At 40.6% G+C, this 23,724-nt stretch overlaps 2 protein-coding genes across 7 annotated transcripts in view; both read right to left on the reverse strand.

Annotated features, from left to right (window-relative positions):
* Positions 1-12,259, reverse strand: part of unc13a (unc-13 homolog A (C. elegans)) — a 65,735-nt gene extending 53,476 nt beyond the window's left edge. For all 4 annotated transcript variants that reach the window (XM_049588862.1, XM_049588861.1, XM_049588860.1 and 1 more), the window contains exons 1-8: positions 11,896-12,259; positions 6,930-6,959; positions 6,732-6,831; positions 4,112-4,229; positions 3,547-3,670; positions 3,047-3,117; positions 1,714-1,768; positions 981-1,010 (exon numbers count right to left, since the gene is read on the reverse strand). In XM_049588862.1, coding sequence (XP_049444819.1) covers positions 981-1,010; positions 1,714-1,768; positions 3,047-3,117; positions 3,547-3,670; positions 4,112-4,229; positions 6,732-6,831; positions 6,930-6,959; positions 11,896-11,917 — 550 coding nt within the window. In that variant the 5' untranslated portion in view covers positions 11,918-12,259. The remainder of the gene's footprint in view (positions 1-980; positions 1,011-1,713; positions 1,769-3,046; positions 3,118-3,546; positions 3,671-4,111; positions 4,230-6,731; positions 6,832-6,929; positions 6,960-11,895) is intronic.
* Positions 12,260-15,433: 3,174 nt separating this feature from the next.
* On the reverse strand, positions 15,434-20,913 carry hmg20b (high mobility group 20B). Of its 3 annotated transcripts, none has more exons than XM_049588805.1 (9): positions 20,856-20,906; positions 20,389-20,493; positions 18,542-18,742; positions 18,126-18,246; positions 17,937-17,986; positions 17,769-17,835; positions 17,392-17,607; positions 16,259-16,391; positions 15,434-15,676 (listed from the first exon to the last, which is right to left on the reverse strand). In XM_049588805.1, the coding sequence occupies exons 2-9, from the start codon at positions 20,470-20,472 to the stop codon at positions 15,649-15,651; spliced, it is 900 nt and encodes a 299-aa protein (XP_049444762.1). In that variant the 5' UTR covers positions 20,473-20,493; positions 20,856-20,906; the 3' UTR covers positions 15,434-15,648. The 3 variants fall into 3 exon arrangements, with proteins under 3 accessions (XP_049444762.1, XP_049444760.1, XP_049444761.1); XM_049588803.1 differs by having other exon boundaries at positions 15,436-15,676; positions 17,937-17,989; positions 20,856-20,905; XM_049588804.1 differs by having other exon boundaries at positions 15,437-15,676; positions 17,937-17,989; positions 20,389-20,571; positions 20,856-20,913.
* Between the last annotated feature and the right edge of the window lie 2,811 nt (positions 20,914-23,724).

Genomic DNA, 23,724 nt, shown 5'->3' on the forward strand with positions numbered 1-23,724 from the left:
GTGCTACTGGCCACTGTGAAGTGTCAAATCTGCCGGAAATATAACAGAAGTAGTAGGGTTTTTTTTCAACCTTACTGAGAAAATAAATTCAATTCATTAAATACATAAATTATAAAGGGAGAAGAAGTGGTTCCACCTATTAATACAACTTAGTAGTAAGTAATGTTAGTGTAACTAAGGTAGCTACAAACTACAGATGTCCTCTAAACACCTCACACGCAGACTAAACGTTACAATATACTGATGTTCCCAAAACATCTCGTATGCAGGCTACTGCTACCGGTAGCGACAGATGATTGCTACATCCAGCAACTCCACACTGCAGCCTGTAGCAACAATGCTACATAAGCTCACTGTTTCAAAATCAAAGAGAGCTCGCATAAGATCGTAGCTCTAGCAGGGCGTTTTTTTTGAGCAATTCTTTGTCAAAATTATCAAAGGGAGGCACGTAGCTGTTGCAGCATGTCTGTGCTGCGCGCGCTCCAGGTACGTCACCTTCCCCCAGGTAGGGCAAACGGATTATCAAAGGTTTACCCCTTCCATCTCAACCCAATTGAAAATGCCCTCTGATCGAGCTGTTTCAGGCTGGTCTCTTCTAATTGAGGTGGTTACAAGAGGAATGTTTATTGCGACTGGGCCATGTAAATGCACAAGGAAGACATGGTTGAAAATCTTCAAAATGTACCTTAAACTGTAAATTTGAATATAGTTTATTGTACAATATGTAGATAAAAAACCTAGATGGGGCTTCACCAAACACCACAGTTCACTGTATTTAATTCTACCAGCTTGACTTTAATGTGGATATGAGCTAAGAGGAAGTTCAGAGAGGACGTGTGCACGGAGAAAAACTATATTTTCATGGCAGCTAATGGTCTCTGAGGAAAACTACACAAAGAGATCATTACATTAAGTGAGACATGGACAATAAATACAGAACTACTCCAAGTCATTAGCAGAGGCGCATGAAAGAAACTTACTTTGCTGATCTCCCCACAGACTCCAATTACCTGCGAGGAGATAAAGGGTTGAGAAAACTAAATTAGGTTTGGGGCCATAAATTTAAAACATCAGTCGACCGCAAAGCCAGGTAAACAAACATGCAGAGACGTGTAGCCCTGAGAAGTAATTATTTTAAGATGTAAATATGTGTGCAGAGGGTTCATAAGTGAGTGTGTATGCACATGTGTGTGAGGACAGAAAAAGCACAAGGTCTTTAGAGAAGCTCAGATCAGAATCAGCTTGTGCTCAGATGCTGCTGGCCTCGGTGCTGCCAAGTAACTAAGCACAGAAAATACACACATGCTGTTATCATCTCTGCACAAACAAGCATCGTGCCACCATCCAAGCCCTCTGTCCACGGATTTATACTATACACACTTGCTCCCTGTGTCATCATCACTCGACAGACAGACAGGCAGGGCAGGGCAGTGTGTGTCTGACAACCCATCGTATGTCAGTTCACATTCATCAGACATCTAGCACCTATAAGTCATTCTACTCAGACAGCCTTGCATGCATGATTCGTCACATCAGCTTTCCTCCCCTCCTCCTTTGCTTCATCTATCAGCCTCATTTCCACCTCCTGTCTCGTCCCGTTGTCAGTACGGTGGAGCAGAGGGGGCGAGGAGAGGAAAAAGAGGAGGCATAAAAAGGACACAGCGGGGGACAGAACAGGAGGAGGTGGATGCAGAAGTGGCTTGTGACACTCACAGCACTGTGTGGTTGGTGCATGGAGTGGTCGCTCCTGTTCTTCTTGATAGGCATACTGGGGAAAAAAAACAACAACAACAACAGACATCTTAGGAAATAAGATCCAGCACTTCTTCTGAGGAACATTGCCGAGAAAAATATTGACTCAAGTCTGCTGTTACTGGCAGCCATGGAGTGTAATTAGAGAGAGTATGGAAAATAAAGAAAGAGGTGGAAAGGAAACAGAAGAGAAGGAAAGGGATTATCAAATAAAATACCTTAAGAAGGAGTAAATAGATGAGGAGATATAGATGACAGATGGTGAAGAGTGTGACAGCATATTAGGGCCATCGTAGGTAAATACAAATAAGAAAGAAAGAAAGAAACAGAGCCAGAGGATCGAAGGAGAGTGTAATATTTTGAGGGGAAAAAAACAAAATTTTTGATACTAAAGTCGTGAATTTACGGAAAAAAACCTATATGTTCTCTGGGATTAAGGTGGTAAATTATTAAGGAAAGAAAACCCCTTGATTATGAAGTCATACATTTACAAATTTTCTGCCAGAGTCATGTGACATAGAGAGCAACAGAATTCATGTAGTGAAGAAGTTGTGGTGGATGAACAGTACAAGCACACAACTTTCACCCAGGAGACTGGAGTTTGTGTCCTGTGAATCAATGTTGGCTTATTATTTTTGGACTTAGTTGACTTAATTGTTTTCCGTTTTTCTGGATGTACAATGCTGCTGAATGCACACTGTGTACATAAACTTTAGCAGAATAGCTGATATAGACCTATAAATGTCATATTTTGATGTTGCTAGGATGCCCAGACAGGACGTTTGGCTAACGGCCAGGTACCACAGGTGCGTTGGTTGTGTAAGTTCTGGGACGCCGTGTCAAGTTCTGCCTGGTACATGCATTGTCTTCTTTCAAATTACACCTCTGTTTTCACAAGAAATATCCCCTGACGCTGCTGGGCGCAGTAAAAACTATAATAGCAACCAGCTACGTATCATGCCGACGTTAAAGGACAGCTTTTTCGGCGGTGTCTGACGCCATTAGTCACTGGCCAAGCACCGCATTTCGATGACTTTGGAGTGAGACCAGGTTGACCAATGTGGTTCCTTGACAAAAAACTTTTTTCCATGTTTTTTTCTCGTAAATTTACCACTTCATTCTTTTTTTCTTGTAAAGTTTTTGGAAATCTCAAATATTCATATAACTTTGTCCTCAAAATATTACTCCCCTCCGCAGGTACCGTAATGTTTTTAAAATGATTACATACAGTGGGCCTAATACAACTTCACAGAAGAAGGCGAGATGGGAATATAGAAAAGAATGAAATTCTTACATCTTGATCTCTCATGGCATTTAGTTGTTCAAGTTTCTTGGCCCAGTATCTGGCCTCTTCCTCAGGAATGTCTGCACCACACAACACAAACACTCAACATGTAGCTCTTCACATCACAGCACATTGAATGCTGGACATTATAGACATACACCTCTCTGTATATTCATCTACAAGCACTGGGACAAAACCATAGAGCAATCACAGTAATCTCATGTAATAGCACTAGAGGTAGTGTTAGCACATACAGTAGTAGCAGTAGTACTGGAGAATAAGTAGCAGCAACAGCATTGGTAGTAAATGTCCTAGTATTGGGACTAGCAGTAAAAATGATAGTGGCTGCAAAAGTAGTTATATGTAGTATGAGTATTGATACTTGCAACAGTAGAAATGGTATCCTTTTGTGTTTTTTACATTTTATTGAAATGTATCAGTACATCCAATATCTAGCATATATAAATGAAACAAAAGGTATGATAAATACAACTGATAAAAGGTCAAACCTAGTGGCAGTTCAAAGCGGGTGTCGAGTAGCAGCCTGTGAAAGGTCGGGTCTTTGGTTCCACAGATCTCGTTCTCTCCCATGATGGCATTGGCGTCCAGAGTCAGCCACTGGCCTGGACCGTCCTGGAAATAAGAGAAGCAAACAAATATGACTGCAACTATACTTACTGCATGGTAAATATGCTGTTAGCCACACAGAACAACTGTTGTCTATTTCAAACACAGAAAATAAATTAAACAGTCTGTGGAAAGTCCTTATGGGTAGAATATTTCTACAAGTGTTAGTCTGTTAGGCTCCACAGCTACTTTCTATGAACTATTTGATGTTGCTAAAACTTAATGAATGTGAAGGTGGCATATATGCAAGAAAAACAATCAATTTATCTATTTAAATATAATTAAGAAAAACTCAAAGTGCTCTCCAAGCCTCACAAAATGGATGTGTGTTTTCGTTACCAATAATTGCATTCATTTGTCACTCAGACTGGAGTATTGGAGTACATGTACAGTAAGTGCAGCTAATAAAACCTAATGCTGGGAGCCAAAGAGAGAGGGAGTGTGTACCTCGTTGGACTGCCGTATGTTGCGCAGGGGGATCCATAAGGTGCCCACCATGGTGTCCCAGATCAGCCCTTTATTCCACACCTCCACTGTCAGGCCCAGATCCAGGCGGTTTATTTCACTGCTCGGCAGAAAGAGGAAGAGGCGGATTAAGAGGAAGAGAAATGAGTTAGGAAAAAGCAGCAGAGGGAAGAGAGCAAAATAATACAGTGTTATAAAAAAATGCTGAGCGGAGACAGGGTTGTATACAGACACCATATTGCACAGAGGGCTTTCAACAGAAATACAGTCTATGCCATCAGGACCTGCACTTAAATCTGGTGATGGGTATGCACTGTGATTCAATCTGCAGAGGGAAATGAGTCATTCAGCATGAGGATGGAAAGAGTAGGTGATTGTCAACTAGGCTGCCAGGAGGAGAGAAGAGAGCACGGACAGGACAACAGCAGAGACTATATATGTCTGTATGACAAACAGCGATGAACTCTACTGTACGCCTCACTTTTCCATCAACACTCGTATGCTGCACATATAGGATCTGTAAAGTGATTACAAATCAGACTGGCAGGTTATCATCTCACTAAGCATCACTCATTGTCAAGCTGAGCCTCCTCGCAAGCCTGGCTGTCTTGGGTAAAAACCTGATAATAAGCACAGCTTTGATATAAAAAGGCTTCTTTATGTTCCCTTAGGAGCCGAGGAGGGAATCGTGTTTGGCTGAACGGGCGTGTTGCTTCACAAAAGGGGAAAATGTGAGGAGGAAGGGAGCAGGAGATGGAGAGAGTGATCTAAAGAGAAGGGGAAGAAGGACTGTGCTGCTGTTTTTAGTTTAGTTCAACATGGTTGCAGTAGATTAAACATTAAGTATCCACTATTTTTTTTTTTTATTCAGTCAACTCTCTGGAGTTATGGAGTTTAATGAAGTCTAGAGAAACCCTCGCTGCACTGGGTGTGTGAACTCTGCTGGAGCAGGTGTTGTGTCATCCCTCACTCTTCAAAGGGAGAGACAGAGAGGACGTAAGAGGAAGGGGGCAAAAATAACTCCTTTTAGAAGTATAAATGTCACAGCTGACCCTGCAGCACATCAGCAACATCTGTGTGCTGAATTGGAGCCCCTGAGGTGACATCTCCATTCATGTGAACTGACAGTATTCATTCCTCATTTAATGCCTATATTAAAAATATTTATATATTAATATAGACTTGAATCTGCCAACTGATACTGCCACTATAAGAGGAATTTTTTGGGTACTACGTCTAATCAAATTCTGAAACTGCTAAAGCAAACCTTTAAATTTAAAGGGACAGTTCACCCCAAAATCAAAAATACACATTTTCCCTCTTACCTGTAGTGCTATTTATCAGTGTAGTACAGTATGTGTTGGTGCAAGTTCCCAAGAGTGGAAGATATCGGCCATAGAGACATCTCTCTTCTCTCCAGTATAATGGAACTAGATGGCACTCAGCTTGTGGTGCTATGTCTTTTTCCAGCAATCCTGACCCAGTTACTCAAGATAATCCACCAACCTTGTTGTGAGCAGTTTCATGTAGGGAATATTTTCTTTCTACCAATCTACACCCGCCAACCGTATTACTTCGCAGATGGAAGCGTGCATCTACTTATGGACGAGAGGGTCATGCTTGTGACTGAGTGAGATGTAAATGTTAATGGTGTCCTTCTCGGCTGACCTCAAAGGTTAGCTAGCTCAGCGGTGCTAGGTGAGCTAGCAGTAGATTCATGTTTTGAGAGATGGTGGGCATCTGTATAGTTGATAAAACCAAAACAACCTTGATTGATAAATAGCATTACATGTAACAAAAAACATATGTATTTTTGATTTTAGGGTGAACTGCCCATTTAAGTACTTTCATTTCTTGCACTTAAAGTCCATTTAATTACAGTTTCACTCTTTAAAAGTAAAGGTATATTCAAACTAAAAAGCTATCGTGCCAGCAGAGCTAAGGATAAGGTAAGCAGACAACTAAATTCTTAGAAAAGTACTCCAATGTTTCAGCATTTCACTCCTGTAACACTAATACTCGCAAAGGACAGTTTAAAAATGATCAAAATCAATGCTCTTGGTGCCTTCATTATCCACAATGCAACTCAATCGCAGACAGTTGCTCGAAGCCACAAATGTAGCCTGAAATAGCTGAGATAAGGAACGGGCCACAGAGGTCTGGTAAGCTAACTTCTTCGTATCTTAGCCTAATGGCTCCTTGGTCACATAAACTTTAACACTCTCCCTGTTTGCCTGTGTCTCTGTCACCTGCCTCACTTCAATGGGACATATGCAACAGGAAGCAATGCTCTGCAAACCTGGGCATTGTCTGGAAAAAGCCCTCTACCCATGCAACCACAAGCATGACTTTGTGAATCCAAGGTGAGGTGAGGAGAGACGGCTCATTACGCCACAGGTGCTATTTAAAGGAGAAGGCAGTGAGGGGGAAAGTGATAGAGGAGGAGGAGGACAAGTAGGTGTGAAGAGTAGGGAACGTAGTAAGAAATCGTGAGTCGAAATTGTGCAGCGAAGAGTGTTCAGCAACACTGTACAGGCAGATTTACAGAAGAAGATGAGATAAAAGGGGGATGAAGTTGTGAAAGAGAGCAAGAAGCACTCACAACATGAAGTCCTGCTCCCAGCATGGCTGACTGCCGCGCACAGCGATGGTGGTGCTCTTAACATTCTGCACCTTCAGGGTCACGTATGTGTTAAATTTTTCTGTGAAAAGTAAAACACAAGCACCATTGGTAACATTACTGTGAGATTATCTGGAACAATCTGATTCAAATAGATGATATCCATGTGTCACAACTCACCTTGGGGTCCATCAAGCTTGGCTTTTTTCACTGCAAATTGAGAAAACAAATACGAAGTTATCTATAGTAGGGAAAAGGCAAGCAATATTTTCACACTTCCAAACATGCTAACATGATATCCAACATTCAGTGAATCCTTTAAGGGTTTTCTCAGGCCTGTGCTTACAGTGTGATGTGCTCTGCGCGGCGGGGGGCACCACAAGGAGTCTCTATGGGGCCCCTGTCCTTCCTCTCTTGATCCATGTCTCTCTGATGCACCTTTTGACATTTTTTTACAGAGTCAGTTCGCTTTCTTTCCCTTTCCGTTCTCTTTCTTTTTTCTTTTTTCTTTTTTTGAACCCCATTTCCCTTACTTTTTTTTTTTTTTAAGATTATTTTTTGGGCTTTTTTGCCTTTATTGTATACACCACTGCCTCTGTCTGTAGCCCATGTGCATGAAAGTATGGTTGACTGGTGACTGACAGGAGCCTGGCATTTTAGAGAGAGAGGAGGGTGGGCTCTTCTCAGCCTGGGACTCCTCTGTCCTCTTTGGGCAGAATGCCAGGATCTCAATATGAAAGCCTGCATCCGTTCAGCGGGAGATGTCAGGATCTCTGAGTCACAGGACCAGAAGGACAGTTTGTGCAGGTGAGAGTAAAAGCCGGTGCCAGGAAGCAGAGCGGTCACATGCCTCGTTGTCTATGTATTCCTGCATGGCTGATGACAGGGGGTGGAGGATAAAAGACGTAGCGGTGCTACTTTTTGTCTAACACAATAGTTGCTGAGGTGTCACTGCCAGCTCCTCCACGCAGGGTCCTCTGGTGGAGGTACCAGACTGACTTTTAAAACCACAGTGACGTCAACAGCCTATTCATTATTCATTCAATCCGGCACCCTGCTGATGCCTAGCATCCCCATGTTCAGCACTGAAGTATTAATATTCAGAGCTCTGTGTTTTTTTTTTTTATCCCTGCTGATTGCCTCTTTTCACTGATGTTACATTTCGGGAAAGAAATACAGCAAATGAGCATAATTTAAAATCAATCTAATTGGACCCCTTATAAACTCTCAGAGCATGTGTGCATGGCTGTAACAAGAATGACTTTATAATGTATGACCTGCAGCCCAACACTCTAAAATAGAGAGAACTAAATAAATAAACACGCCCTGTTATTCAATCAAGACAAGCCTAAAGATTAGGGGAGCAAAAGTGATGCTGACAATGAAAAACATTCCGAGTCATTTTCTTAGTCAGTGACAGCAGAGCATGCATGATAATCATTGTGGACAAATTGGCTTCTAAAAATAGCGTCACCCCAGCGAACCCCCCGGATAATGCTTATCTCTTAAATATCAGTCTGATGCATGAGGCAGGTGGTGGAGAAAGTGGTGTGGTGGAGCATGTGCTTCCAATCATAGCCAGCTTCAAAGTAAAATCCACATCCTGATACCTTAGGTGCTGGCAAGGCAGTCATGCCTGAATGGTGAGGAGGGGTCTTTTCCATGGAAGCCCTGAATGTACATTTGATAAAGAGGTGTTCAAATGAGTTATTTCTTTGATGCACCTTGCCAACATGCTCCTTCTCCCTCATACACTGTCTACTCCTCACCAACAACCAGTCATCGCTCCTCTCTATCCCTCTCACTCAATCACTCGCTCCTACAAGCTCCCCCTGCCATGTGGCGAGTATGCACGTGTGCTCCCTTTCTATCTCTTTCTCTCGTGCTCCATTAATCTCTCTGTGCAGCCGGATGCGGGCAGAGCGAGCTGCATCCCCAACACTAAAAATAACCACTTCACTGTGACAGGGGTGGGGGGTGCCAGAAAGGGGTGTGTGTGCGTGTGTGTGTAGGGGGGGTGGGGGTGCTTTCAGCTCGCAGGCATAAGACTAAACCACCATTGCTGCAGTTACAGCACAGGAGAATGAGTGAAGGGGAGTAGGTGAAATTAAAAAAAAAAAAAAGAGTGTTACATATTTTCTGCAAACCCTCAACAGAAAAGTCCCTCCCTGCCACAGCAATTACAGAATCTCATTTTCTCTTTCTTTGCTGGGGAAAATTGGACAAATGCATTCGCTCATGCCCCGGTGCAGACGACCTTTTTTTTTTATTTTCTGAGGTTTTTTCCAATCAAACGCTTTCAAAGAGCCCACACTTCACAGCAATTCCACTGACACCGGGCACAACAATATAAACTGGCAGATGAGGAATGCAGAGAAAAATCTGAAGATTATGACAGAGAAATAAAAGGGAGAGAAGAGACTCAAGTGAAAAATTAAGTGAAAAACAACACAGGGAGGTCGTTACAGCATGGCTCTGTGTCCTCTGCCTGATAAAACTCAGTCACACACCTGCAGCATACCGTGGGGAATATATCAATAACAGTGATTAGAGTAGGGCTGCTAGAAAAGTGTGCAAAGATGACTGACTTCTCCTCTCATACAGACTCATTAAAACCTGCGAGAAACATAATCTGAGAGCATTAGTGTAAAATATTTACACAATCTACCTGAAGACATATTACAGAATATGTACAGTCTCTGCAGCCTTGAAATCCTCAACGACAGAGTGTGAGTGCTACAGTATATCTGCTGTATATATTTGCATTAAAACACAATTGATCTTTGCTCCTAACTATTTCCAGACTCCCAGTAATCCAGTCATCATTACAGTAAAGCAGCAGTGTGTTTGAAATGGTAATAAGACACAGAACTAGCCAAGGATGGTTTGTTCATTTCTACTGCTGGACTCTCTGACTTCCTTTGCAAAAAAAATCCTCCCTAACGATCTGCATACATATGTAAATAGTGTTAAAAAGATGTCTGGATGAGCCTCAATGAGAGAGGGTGACACTAACGAGGACGGCTCACTCTGTTATAAAGTTATAATGAATGAATTGGCGTCTCGCTACAGGGGGTGACAGGAAGTCACCAGATCTGACTATGCTTATTCAGCTTTTGTGGCACAGGTTATCATTTCAAAGGCTGCACCTAATGTTACGGGACGTGGAGTACACACACATGCCACATCGCTGCTACTGCAATGCCTCTCAGCCCAACTCTTGTTACCGTGCAGCTCAAGGTAAACTGTCACGCTCATCACCCTCCTTTATTCCTATAATTCCTCTCACAGCCCCTTTATAAAATCAATATAAAGCGAGCTGCAGGCATACAACAGAGTGTGTAGAAACTAATGAGAAAATGCCAGCAGAGACGTGAAATACCATTGGGGTTGCTATGCCAACAAAGCCTCAAGACACAAAGGGACCACCAACGAGCCCGGATCTTAATCCTGACATCTGTGCAATCAGCTCCAGCACTGGTGTCAACAACATAGCAGCCTCTTCATGCACACGACGACGAGCCTGCTCCAACCTCTCGGTGCATCTGAAGAAGATGCTCAAGAGAATCACGTTTCCATCTTTCCTTCACTGCTCCTTGATAAATACAGCACCGTATGTATCAGGTGTCTCAGGGCAAGAAGTGAGCCCAAACTGGACCAACATTCTCAGAGTGCAGGGTGCTACTTTTGGGCTCAGGAGTTATGGAGGAGTTGGGAACAACTGAGGCAACTTGGGAAACTGTTTGAGGATTTAAGAGATCTGTTTAAGGAGTAGTAAGTATTTTTCGGCATCAAATGACACCCTCTTCACAAGCCTGTCAGCTTTTTAACATGTTAAATGACAGCATGAATTTCATTTTAAGAACTTTGCTAAGAGGCAGTACTCCAAGGGAGGAAATGAATGACTGGATTTGTGTTGAATGAGTTTAGCTTTTGGTTGCCAAACTGAGATCTGGGGATGATTAAACATGAATGATACAACAGTATTTCACTCCGTATACATTTGCACCATCTCTCCACCCTGTTTCCTTTTGCACAGTGATGCAACTCAATTTAAATCATATCCGACAGCTTAAGACTTAGATTAGGTCAATAAGAAGAAACAAAATCCCAGTAAATTGACGCCTTTAGTGTTTTGCTCCTTAGACAAAGCCAGACTTCACCAAACCAAACCAACATAACTTAAGATTGTAGAAGTGACCACATATGATCTGCAGGTAAATGCTCTATTGTTCCAGTGACTGAATAACATTTAAGGGCTCATCACTGATTCACTGATAAGCCCTTAAATGTAAAACATATGAGATCTCTTTTGGGTCAAAAAAAAAAAAAAAGGATAAATACTCCACCAGTGTCTGAAGGAGGAGATTTAACCAGCAGTCATAATACAGTGTGACGTGCCTGTTAATACCAATTTCACTTCGATCTATTGAAACAGAACAGGTTGTCATTATAGAGCTCAATCAATAGGACACATATGATTAAGGAAAACTGCAACCAATCACGTGGCTTCAAGAAATACCCTACTGTAAAGAAACCCGGTAGGCTCGTTCTATACACGCCTTTTTTTTGCTCCGCGCAATTACGCATGAAATCTGACATGCAATGTCTGTACTGGGAAATTATTTCTATTTTTTGACATGACATAAACAATGAAACAAACAAACAAACAAACAAACACACCCCGCGCTTGTGCTACACGGGGAAAACTGAGTGGATTACATCTTGTTTTACTCTGACAGCGGCTGACAGAAAGCATAAACCTACTCCATATATCGATCCGGTTGTAGCAATGGCAGGTTTTGTAAAATGAGGCTGTCACCCGAGACAGCAGTAGTAAAATATGTCAGACTGAATCAGAGCGAAAAAAGGAGCATAGATGAGAAATATGTGCAAAATCTACAACGGTGTTTTGAAGTATTCATTATTGGGATTTGCATTTAACTGCTGTTTAATAGCGTGGCGTGTAAAAATATATATATTCCTGTGCAAAATGGCTATTCCAAATTTACAGATGAAATGATTGGTATCCTCACAGGTGAATCCCCAAAAGCTGTAAAGATAAGACTTGGAGCTTTCAAAGCTGCTCACACCGGCAGGTCGAGGAAAAAGCAGAGCACAAGTCGTGCCAAGACACGCATCTTACCTCCAACACACAGCAATGACATTGCTTATATGCGCCTTTGGTACAGGGTCCAGTTTCTTCACCAGCTTCCGTAACTGAGCTAATCTGTGCAATTTACAGCCTGGGAACGAGTCGCTGGGGCTGGAGGTGGAGGTGGAGATGGAGAAGCCTGCCGTCGCTGGCACAGACGGGGCCTGGCAGCGCTCGTTACGCCCGACAGAAATACAAATCTTCACACTTGGAGAGTGAGCGCCAGCGTCGCTATTCCCTCTGTCTTTTTTAATGGCTGTCTGTCTAATTTTGAGACTCTTTCTCCCCCCCCCTCGCTTTCTCTCTCAGCTCTCCGCTCCCCAACGCACAGCCATCTTGTTCAGCTTCAGCACCACCGCTGCGTGGACAGCTCCTGGCAGTGACGTCAGGGCGGTGGTGATGGTGTGAGTGTGGAGGGTGGAGATACTCAAACACCTTATTATTAGTCTCTCCCTTTATATTTCAACATATTCATCAATAATATATCAGGAAATCCTCAGAGTGTATCACATTATAGACATGGAGGTGCTCAGAGAAGAACATTGTGATTATATATATATTCCAAATATTACTCGGCCCTACTTTTAAGGAACCACCAGGATTCAAGAAGCGACTAATAATTATTTAGCAGCAAGTCAGTTAGAGGAAATTCATCTTTACATGCTGACAGCAAGTGTTAGGTACAGGGGAAGGCGTGCACTCCCCCGAGAACACATTAATTTCACTCATCAGGCACAAGTTGCAATAACTTAATGTATATAAGTGCAACTATATCTGAAATCATTTCCAAAATTAAATATAGGCAAAACATTTTGGAGAACGAGGCAGTGGTGGGCTCGAGGACTGTCTCAGCACTGGGTGACACCCTCTACCAAGTGTTTGCTTGACTTCTGCCACCCTTTTGCCCCATGATAGAGATCTTAGGGTCGAAACTGATTGGTGTTTCAATGTAAGCAGCCATGTTTTTTGAATAAGTACCTTTTAGTTTAATTCAAGTGCATCTGTTCCTGCTCCACGCATGAGTGCTTTAAGTTCAGTTTTTCTTCCCATAAAGAAAACATGACTTAAGACTAATAGTTATATATATTTACCTTTTTCAAGACAATAGTTTACCTATATTTTTTAAGAGGGCGCAACTTGTCAGATTTTACAGTAAACTGTGGCTCTTTCACAGGATTTCAACTGGAAAGCATATTAAATTGTATTTTGTTTTTTAAAGCAAGTGGGTGATGATGAAGAAAACATCACTTTACACTAACAGTTACATATACTTACCTTGTTTTATATATTTACCTTTTTCGAGGCAATAGTTTTAGATGTTTATAACTTAGCGCAACGTGTATTATTGTGCAAATGTATATTTTAAAGTAAGACTGTAATGATGATGTACATGAATGATGCAGGTGAAGTGATTTAGTCAAGTGATAGTTGACTCGAAGCAGAGGACATGTTAGTGCCCAGGTTTACAGGAGAAGCAAAAATAGGTCGTTCATCATAGACTATTAATCTTTTTGCCTCGGTGTGACTGAGAATCCCACTGGCAAAATCATTGGTGCTTAATAGTGTTGTATATTTGCCACAGGTCACCCCACCTTCATATTTCCAGTAAAAACCCTTCAGCACTGGTACAGGAGTCAAGATGTTTTCCAGTGTGGGCCAACAGCTCCCCCTGCTGGAACACTATATCCACTGCATCTGTACAGACTGCTTTAAGGTCAGCTCACTAAAATCACGCTTTCAGTTCCTTTTACACAAAACTGTCATTCAGCAAATGTGAGGAAATCCAAATTGATTATTTAAACTGATGTGAATATTACTTAAATAAAAAATAGGCTTTGAATAACATTAATTATGAATAATATCAATCATCACTCTTCATCCTGTTAGAACAATACTCACAACAAATTTTTATGGAAAACCCTTTCGGTTCCTTCTATGGAAACTGATGGAATATGAATAACTTCGAGGGTAATTGAGGAAGGGACACATATTCTGACTATATGATTGCTTCAGAGGAAGGGAGTCACCACTTTTCTTTCACCTCCCTTGTTTAGCAGGCTGGTAAATCTAAGTGAATTATGGTCTTCTTGGTGCTCATACTGTAGTTTCAGTAGAATGACTCGAACAATTGAATGGATGTAGCATCTCCATATTGACAAAAGTTTAAACATTTATATTTGTATGTGCGATCGAAGCAGCTAACTAACCTTAGCTCAAGTGGGTAGCCAACAACCTGTTTCATACATTCAAAGAACTTCTATAAAAATGAACTTCTTCGCAACCAGGCGTCTAATTGAAACAGACGCTTATTGTCAAAATGTGTGTCCACACCGGGCTAGTAAAAGGGACTGGGCGTTAAATTGGGACTAGGCCTTTAATCGAATTTTTATGAGAGGAAAACCTGTTGTTTTGTGGTTTGATGTTTAAAAATATACTATGCGGGATTTTCCTAAAACAAATGTAGAGACTCACATAGTGGAAATCCCTCTGGATCAGCACTTGTGACCCACTAGAAGTGCGTGGTGGTGTATTTTTCTGCAGACACTCTGCCCTCTGCCTGTATTTTCTTATATTCTGTGTTCAGGACATTTATAGGTGTGTACCCCCGCAGTGCTCAGGTGAGGTTGGAGCTTTATAAAAAGGTAGCAACCAGGTGCCAGACTGTAAGCAGCAGGCATCCAAGAGACATAGCGCTAAAAAATGCAACTATAGCAAGGCAAAGCGCCAAACAAGAGTGAATCTGAGGTTAAAGTTAACTTTTCATAACTGACAATCCTGCAGAGTATACCTTTAACTTGTGAAGGGACATTTTAAATCTGTCTCAGGACAATTTAGAAAAGCAAAATTGCACACGTTCACTTTTTTCTGGAAACATTTTCAGCATGGTTTAATGAACATTTCAGAAAATACAAATATACTTCACAAATATATAATATTCTCACAACAGGTGAAACAGCCTGCCCATCCAGCCCCCCCCCCCCCAATTATCAATGTAAATTCAAACATGTAAACCCCAACATTTAATTTTCACCCTTTCCAGTTTCTTTTTTCATGCACTCTAAATAACACTACGTACACATTCCCCACCCACCAAATGCCAACTGGCATTTATTGTAAACTAAAAAATTAGGCTCGTCTTATTGGACAGGTCACAACAGGTTTAGGGCTGATCTAATTTTGACTTAATTTAAGCAGCTCAAAAGATGATATAACATTGCATTTAATTCCTGAACTGTAAAAACCCTCCACACCGCCACACAGATTTACATTCACAAAAACTCATGTGCATGAATACACATATTCTACAGAATACATATATTCATAAAGAAGAGGCATGTAGACATGGACTGTGTGTGTGGTGTTTGTACCCTTGCCTTTATTTCCTTTGATATAGCCACATGCTCTGTTGAATGGCACTGACTTGACCTAATACCACGGAGCCTGTCACATGTCCCTCTGATAGGGGAATGAAAGTGTCTCCAGCTGCAGCCTCCTCACAACTTCTCACTGACAATGAATTTAAGCATACAGTCAGAGACAAAAAAAATTAGACATAAATATTATATGCATATGCAGATATGACAATTGTAAACAAATTAACTGAAAAATCATGTTCAGCTGAGGTCTGATAATAATGTGGATGATGATGGATGATTTCTCTTTGTCAGGCAGTGAGCCAAGTTCACTGAGCTGGCAACATAAACATCACCTTGATGCTACTCAAGCATTCATCTGTGTAACGACTCAGAGGATAACTTTCACTGCGAGACACCTATAGTACCAAAACAAACAGTATTATATAGCAGTATAGTAAGTAGATAATAAATTACACTCAACTAGATTCTGCACTTAAGAGAAAGGCACTGATTTCCCAAGCTGAGGATACATGACGTTTCAGACTGACGGCGGAGCAGCTAACCTCATGTTTTAAAACATGGCCTCTATATATTTGTCACAGTGCAGTGTTGCTCTGATGATATGTCATGGGCAGATGAACCATTAATATTCTCTAATTGTTTTGGGTCCTCTAACCCTACTACACTTACACCGCTGACTAAAATTTTAGGGGTGTTGATGGTGCTAATGATCGAATCTCTTGAACACACATCTCATTAACAAGTGGCATTTAGGCTGAAACTAACAATGTACAAGTTTATGCAGTTAAGAGAGTTTGCCGAATCCGACCTTGTACATTCATACGCGCAAGCCTCACAAAAAAAGCATGAGAAGTTTAGGGTTGGTGAAGCCCAGTATTTTGCACTCCTACTGATGGTGAAACATATAAACCCAGTTCAGCACACAGAGATAAACATGTCTGGTTTAAGCTTATGCTTTGATGGGAAAAAGCCTTTACCTGTCCAGATGAGAGAGGACTTCACAAAGCTTGGAGAGCAGTGCACGATGCTTGTGAGGGTTTCCTTCCAGCACTCCACTGAGACGACTCAGGTATGAGTCCAGGTTCCCATGAGATGCTGTCTCTCCTGTACCTGTTCACAAAAGTCACAGAGGAATTGAATACAGACTTCCTCTCAAGGTGAAATATTAAATTTAAGCAATGATATGGCAATCCAAACCTTATGAGAATTAGTGTTTTAAGGAGCATTAAGGGTCCTGTATAATATAATATGCTTATTTTCTTTAGTGTATAGTTACATGAAAATAAGAATTGACGTGTTTTTGTTTCTTTAGAATGAGCCGTTTATATCTGAATAGGGAGCGGGTCCTCATCTATGAAGTCTGGCATGATGCACCGCCATGTTTCTGCAGTAGTCCCAAGTGGACAAAGCCAAACACTGGCTCTAGATAGAGCAATTCGGGTTTTCATGCCCCTCCGTGACGAGCCGAACAGTTGGAAAAACACTGATTTTTAACATGAATGTTCTTCAGAAGGTAATCTTACAGGTTTAAAATCACCTGGTCTGTTTGTTTTGGAGATGAAGAGACCTCTGAGGATAATTAGGCTTTCTGTAAAAACATCCTGAACATCTGCATCTTAAGTTGTCAGAGAAAAAGGTGCGCACACATTATCAGGTACTGAGCTAGGGGCCCTTCTGTGATGAACCGAACAGCGTCGGAGAAACAATGATTTGTGATGTGAAACTCCTTTATTCAGTGTTTTTTACCAGTTTTAATTATTTGGTGTGTTTGTTTTGGAGAGGGGGAGACCTCTGTGGATAATTCAGCTCCAAGTAAAAACCTTTTGAACCTTGAACACTGAAGGAATCCAAGACAAGAGTTCACACTTTGCTCATGAGAGAAGTTTCAGCTTGTTGCAATCCTCACTGCTAGATGGCACTAAATCCCACACACTGATCCTTCAATGAATATTAACTGTCACTTCAGAACGCTATAGTACCGATGCATTTATTCTAGAGGACTACACAAAATAAATCTAACACAAAAATATAACCTGATAGCAGGAGATTTATCTAATATCCACTTGTCTTCAGTCTTGCATTTCTCCTCTGACTAAATATAGCTGCTGACCTGGCAGGGGGACTGATGACAGACTGTTGACCAATGTGTGTTTGATGGCCAGCAAGTGTTGGTGAAGAGCCTGTGTACGCTTCTCGTCCATCCCCAGCTCAGCCTCCAGGCGTTCTTTAGCGTTGTACATGTCTTTAATATGTCGCTGAAGCACTGCGTTCTGCTCCTCAAACTCAATGTTGGCCTTACGGAGCCGTCGCAACTCAGCCTCTCGAGCTGACACCAAAAAGAAGAGGAATAAAATGAGTTTTGATGGGAGTATAAAATAATCTCATGTGACAGAATCACACAATTTGTCAAATCTTAAGTACCCAGCCATGGTAAACAGGGTTTGAGATGTATCAGAATGATCATTTTGTTTTCAGTTTCTGTTTTACCTTTGTTCTGATCAAGGAATTCCTCTGTGAAGATAGGGATGTCGAATCTGCTTGTGAGGTCAGAAGCCTAAAGGACGCCATCAGCAAATGGAAAAGTTAGCTGTTTGAAATTTATGTGAAAATGACACTGCAGAATATACACTGAGAAGATATGGATGCGTGATGTACCTTTGATACTGACGACTCTGAACTAGTACTGATGATAACAGATGGAGTGTCTTCTGAAAGAGAAACATGTCTGTGCTTATTACAGCTCACATGGCACAGAGTAATGAAATAAATATACAGTATCTTGTTGCTCTCCCTTGTGATGTGGTGTACATCATATATATGATGTAAGTAATGCTTATTTGTCACCTTTCTTGATCCTCTTGTCTTGTATCTTGGCACTGGTGATCTGATAGGCTTCAGTCTGCTGATACTCCTTCAGCTCCTGGGCATACTGCATCTTCTCCCGTTCCGCCTCGTCGAGGTAGCGCTGTCAGTGCACAAATAATGTTGTGCTGCTTTACTGAGGGAAAATTCTGCTTTGCTAACTGATAGGTGCTGGATTATTTGAAAACTTTGGAAACTTCCGACATCTTGCAGCAAACAAATACAGCAATAACATCTGCAGTTTTCTCCTTAACTGGTTTCTGTGTGCAATTGTGAATACCAGCCCAACTGGCAATAAAGCATCTAAAATACCCACTGCTCACAGTAATGTGTTGTACTGAATATACTATGTCAAACAATACATGTAACATACATACATGTAAAATGTGAAGTATTACCTGTTTGTCATTCGGGGCTAATCGTGTCCACTCTGCTCCGAGCCTCTTGGTGATTTCTGGGAAAGGTAAGTCAGGGTATCTGGCGCGCATATGCTCTCGACGTTCGTTCAGGAAGCGGACATATCCTGTTACTGGTGCCTTGGGACCATTTGGTAGCACCTTCTTTCTTTTCTTGCCCTTCGGCCAGCCTCTCTTCTTTGGCTGCAGAGAGGGGGAACAACACTCGTATGAAGGTGGAGCTGCTCACTCATCTGTACTACTCCTGCTTGCTCATTAGGGAATAATATCACTACATATGAGGATCGCAACTAACAGTTATTTTCATCTATGTGGATGCTGCTTTATCCTGGAGTGCGCATACAGATTATATTTGTAGCAAGGTACAACAACAAATTTACTTTTTTAGGAGACTGAGGTCATTTGGAGCAAACAAACAAATCCTATTATTGTTTTTCCAACCTATAATACAAAGTGTTATGCAGTATGCAAACAGTGCATGGTACAGTTGCTTCTCTGTTCAGCTAACAGCTAGACAGGCTTGACTGCTACGTATCTGGTCAAAGATTGTGGGTCAAATGCTTGAGTCAAGTTTCCAAGCTGCTTAAACTGAAATAATGTTGTCTCTGTTAGGTAATAGATCAGTTTTGTTCCTCAGTGTGTCAACCTGTTACATCAGCGTGTGGCTTCTACACAGCGTCAGTGTACGTGGGCGGAACATTGAATGTAAAAGGAAAGATGAATTTGTTGCACTGCATCCACTTTTTGTAGTGTCTGATGTGTTTTGTAGCATTTATAATCTGGTTCTGTTTTTTTTTTTTGGTAAATGTTGCTTTGCGTTATTATATTTATGTAAAGCAGTTAACATCCTAGTGGGACACAAGACAATAGGTAAAAGTGCTTGTTTGTCTGACCAAAGTCCAAAACCCCAAGAAATTTCATTTACCATCACAGATGACTAAGAAGAGCAGCAAGTATTCATATTTAGGATGTTGCAACCAGAGTTATTTCAGGCATTTTGGTTTACATAATGACTTAAACTGTTAATCAATGATTAAAATAGTTTCCCATTGATCTTACGTTGATCCACTCATTGTTCTCACTCTACATACATTCTAATACAGCAGCCTTGTGATAAATCCCACCTCACAAAGGTTATAGTGTTAGGTGTTTTTTTCAACAAGTTTCACGTGGGTATTATTAATTGAAAACGAGAGAAACGACTAGTTGCTCTGTATATACTAACATAGATCAAAATCTTGTGTCGGGTGCTCATGGAGAGCTTACAACAACAGGATCAACAAGAGGGCAATCCAGGATATCCGAAAAAAAAGAAATATAGAAAAATGAGGAAGGAAATATTAAAAAGCCTTTGTTGTAGTGGCTAAATCATTAAAAGAGCCAACATGTTTTGACCACTGCAGGTCTTCGTCAGGGCTTTCAAACATGCAACACAGGTGTGGCCCCACATATATAGTTGCAGGAACCAAGGTATTATAATTTATGCTCATGTACGAAGCTGTTGTTGAGGTGCTGTTCAATTTTAATGTTATGTAAGAGGTATTTTTTCCTGTTTGCACCCAATTTCTAATAATTTGTCCTCTCCTGTAACATTATAAGCTTTGTGAAGGTACGATGTTTTTTTGCCGGGTGGGTGTATTAGTGTGAATTACTCCTAGCCACCTCCTTAAATGGTAACTGAGTGTAGAGCAGATAGTATAACTCTGTAAACAAAGCGGTCAATCAGACTCTTCGTTGCAACACTTGACAGCCTTATTCCTATATCTAAGGAGGCTAAATTAAAGTAACTGCACATCCCGTTAGTACTGGTCAGATGTAACAGTACCCACCTCCTCTTGTTGGGGTTGATCTGCTGAATGTGAAGGTCTGGACTGCTGTGCTGCATCACTCTGCTCCTGTTTGATGCCCCCCATGATCTCCGTCCGTGTAACTGACTGTAATTGTGAAAATGGATTTTAATCCGTTAGATTTATATCATGGGATGGAGGCTGCGCAGAATAACACGGAAGAAGCTGTAAAAAGAAAAAAAACGGTAAAATTCCGCATTATTTTCCTGGTTGGGATGCCGCTCATTAGCTAACCTGACTGTTAGCAGTTGAATGCGGCTAACTGTTCACATACAACACAACCGATAATATCCCACATAAAAGCTAATTTAAACTGCTCAGTATTCACGAGGAAAAAAACAGAATACATAAGAACATATAATCGTGCAGACAACAATGTTAAGACACCCAGGACAGTGCGGTTTTAGAGAATTATTTCTACTTTTTGTGATAAACGTCTTTTTACTCACCCGATAATGATTCCCTCGGCCAAACAGGAAGTAAACTCATCCTGCCACCTGATTGGTCGGCACGGAGAGTCATGATTGGTTGGCTGGATTGCCCTCTAATCCCGCCCTAAAACGAAGGACACCACAAAACGGAAAAGAGTGCAAGTTCCTCAAAATTGTAATTGAGTACAATATTTGGGTAAAAGTAAAGCAGTTACTTTTACTATTTAACGTCCCTATTGATCTTAAAGTATTTATGAAATACCAGAAGCGAAAAAACAACCAGAAAAAAAAACACATAAAAGTGACAATCTATAAACTGTATCACTTTAGGTAATAAGGTGTATTTTGAAAAAAAAAAAACCCTTTTAATTTTCTTTTCGTTCATATGAATCACTACATGTAAGTATTTGCACTGTACTTTTTTTTTTTTTATTATTTATTTATTACCATTTTGTGATATTTTGTAATGTTTATAAGATGAAAAAAAAGTATTTTATCATGCTTTCATGGTATGGATGCTATTCTGTTATTGTTTACATTAAACTTTGATAAAGTTGAATTAAAAGGCACGATGTATGTCTCGCTTTAACATGCCGAAATCACTACACACCACAGTCCCAAATCAATAGGGCGTTTGTGCCTTTATTTTGAATGTCCTAATCGGATGCGGTCATTTGGTATAAACGCCCTGCATGGAGCTGATGGTTGTATATAAACTAAATTTGATATGTGGCTTATGAGATTTATCACTTAAAGGTCGGATACTTTTATCCAAAACTGAAGCATCATCACGTTTAGTTTAGTCAGCCAAAGTATGAGATAATCCAAAATCATTCATTAAATTTAAAAAAAAAAAAAAAAAATAGACTCTACCTTATTCCATTTTCTATGGAAAGATAAGTGTTACTAATTAAACAGAAATATCTTATGTAATTCATACAGTCAAGAAGGCTTGATTGCGCTTGATTTTCATTCTTCTAATATTCAGGTTGAACTGGATTAAACATTGCATTAGGAATAAAGATAAATGAACTTTGTTTTAAAAATGGTCATATAAAATTTCTTTGATGTGAATTTGATGTAAATTAACTCCCTCTCCAGTTATCTAAATCCCCCAGGCAGGCTCTTTTATGGTGGCTTCTTATATAAACACAATTTGTCTCCCCACAAACATTTGATAGGGAATAATAAAAATATAAAGTGTAAAAGTAAATCAATCTTCTATGATAGTTGGGTCTAAAGTAAAATATAAATAAAAATCTGAATCTTATTATTACAGTATAGAAATTATGACAGCTAATCTATTTTGCAATAGCCACAAAGTTTCAGTGTGTTGTGACTCTCCGTGACCACAGTACTACGTGACTACATGACTGTGTCTTAAATCACCCCCCTTTTTCACTCATTCACCACACTCCCTATATCATATACACATGCACTGTGACTCAACTTCACACTCAGAGGTCAGACACTGAATTAAAATGGCGGATAGTAAATATAGTGCACTATAAAGCAAACAGAGAGTGATTTGGGACACAGCCTCAGCCTAGTTGGAAAGTTTAGAATAGTAAGTGTTTGCCGCCCTCCATTGGTCACAGTGAGTAACTGCAAAAAACAAAACTTTAGATTAAATAAAGCCAATCTAAGCAGCAAACACACGTTGAAACAAACGGTAAATATAATTAAAAAATAACTTGAATTGATCTGTTCTCTATCAAACAGGCTACATTTCTTGACAAGCACATCCTAATATCAACCTGCACACACAGATGTTGTATTATAAGTGTACAAATACATGAGAGCAACATTTTCACCCACTGATTCCTTAATAACCACACAGTGATTGTGGATTTCTGGCTCCACATTCATCATATTCACAACTCAGTTCATATGAACTGGATCCAAATTTGGGATTAAGAAAGCCTTAACTCTAATTTGCTTGTACTTTTTTTTTTTTTATATAATTTAATGTTTTAATCAAATACCTGGTCTGGTTGTAACAGTTTAACAACAGTTAAACTGTTACAACCAGACCAGGTATTTGATTAAAACATTAAGTTATAAAGAAACTGTAAGACTGTTGGATAATTCTCTTATTTGTGTACTTTGAATACTCAGCTGCTTGGTTTCTCGTGTGTGAGCATAGATCTCACAGAACAAGTTGGTCCGGGTTGGGTTGGGTTGGGCTTGAACCCAAGGACAGATGTTGGCCAGCAGCCACTCCAACAGCATGTTTGGTTAACCTGAAGGATCGAGCCCTGCAGTGATTTCAACTCAGTGTAGTGCAGAGGATCTGAAACACATGACACTCAGAGTAGCTCAGAGACCACCTTTGGAGAGATTTGGGAGTTTGAGCTCACCTGACTGGAACCGGTGTTACAGAGGTTCAGTACCAACATGGTGATCTTTGTTGTTCTGGATTCTCAGTTTACAATGATATAAAAATTAAAACAGCAGGAACCTGCAAATGCTGGGCATTTAAAAAAAGAAATCCTGTTCATCTACTAGTCACCCACTAATTGTTTCCATGTTTTCTGGTTGTAGCTCTCCATCCTTGACTCCTACATCTTTAGAGGACCACAATGGAAATGAGCCTGGGACCTGTTTGATCCTTGACATATATTCTTCTGTTAGACATCTATGAAAAATACATAGAAATTAGAGTGGACTACACCATATAAACCATGACCACATACCAGGATGTAAATGATTTTGTAAGCCCCATCCTGTGAAAACAAGAGTGTGTTCATTTGGGAGTTTGACTAATTTAAACCCAGTGCTAAAAGGGAACCTTATACTGTGAGTGAGGATTAAGGAGTTGGTTACATCAGAGAGAAAATGGAGGTGTGCAGCCTGTTACCTGCAGCTTCTTCTTACATTGGTTCCA

The sequence above is a fragment of the Epinephelus fuscoguttatus genome, linkage group LG10 (genome assembly GCF_011397635.1).
Source record: "Epinephelus fuscoguttatus linkage group LG10, E.fuscoguttatus.final_Chr_v1".
NCBI classification, from domain to species: domain Eukaryota; kingdom Metazoa; phylum Chordata; class Actinopteri; order Perciformes; family Serranidae; genus Epinephelus; species Epinephelus fuscoguttatus.

What these genes read in the sequence shown, in the direction of transcription:
- hmg20b (XM_049588803.1), bottom strand. Translation starts at nt 20,472, where the DNA reads ATGGGGGGCATCAAACAGGAGCAGAGTGATGCAGCACAGCAGTCCAGA. An exon ending in AGACAAGAGGATCAAGAAAG is followed by an intron (nt 17,990 to 18,125) that starts GTGACAAATAAG and finishes TTTCTCTTTCAG; the next exon opens with AAGACACTCCATCTGTTATC. An exon ending in ATTCCTTGATCAGAACAAAG is followed by an intron (nt 17,608 to 17,768) that starts GTAAAACAGAAA and finishes TTTTGGTGTCAG; the next exon opens with CTCGAGAGGCTGAGTTGCGA.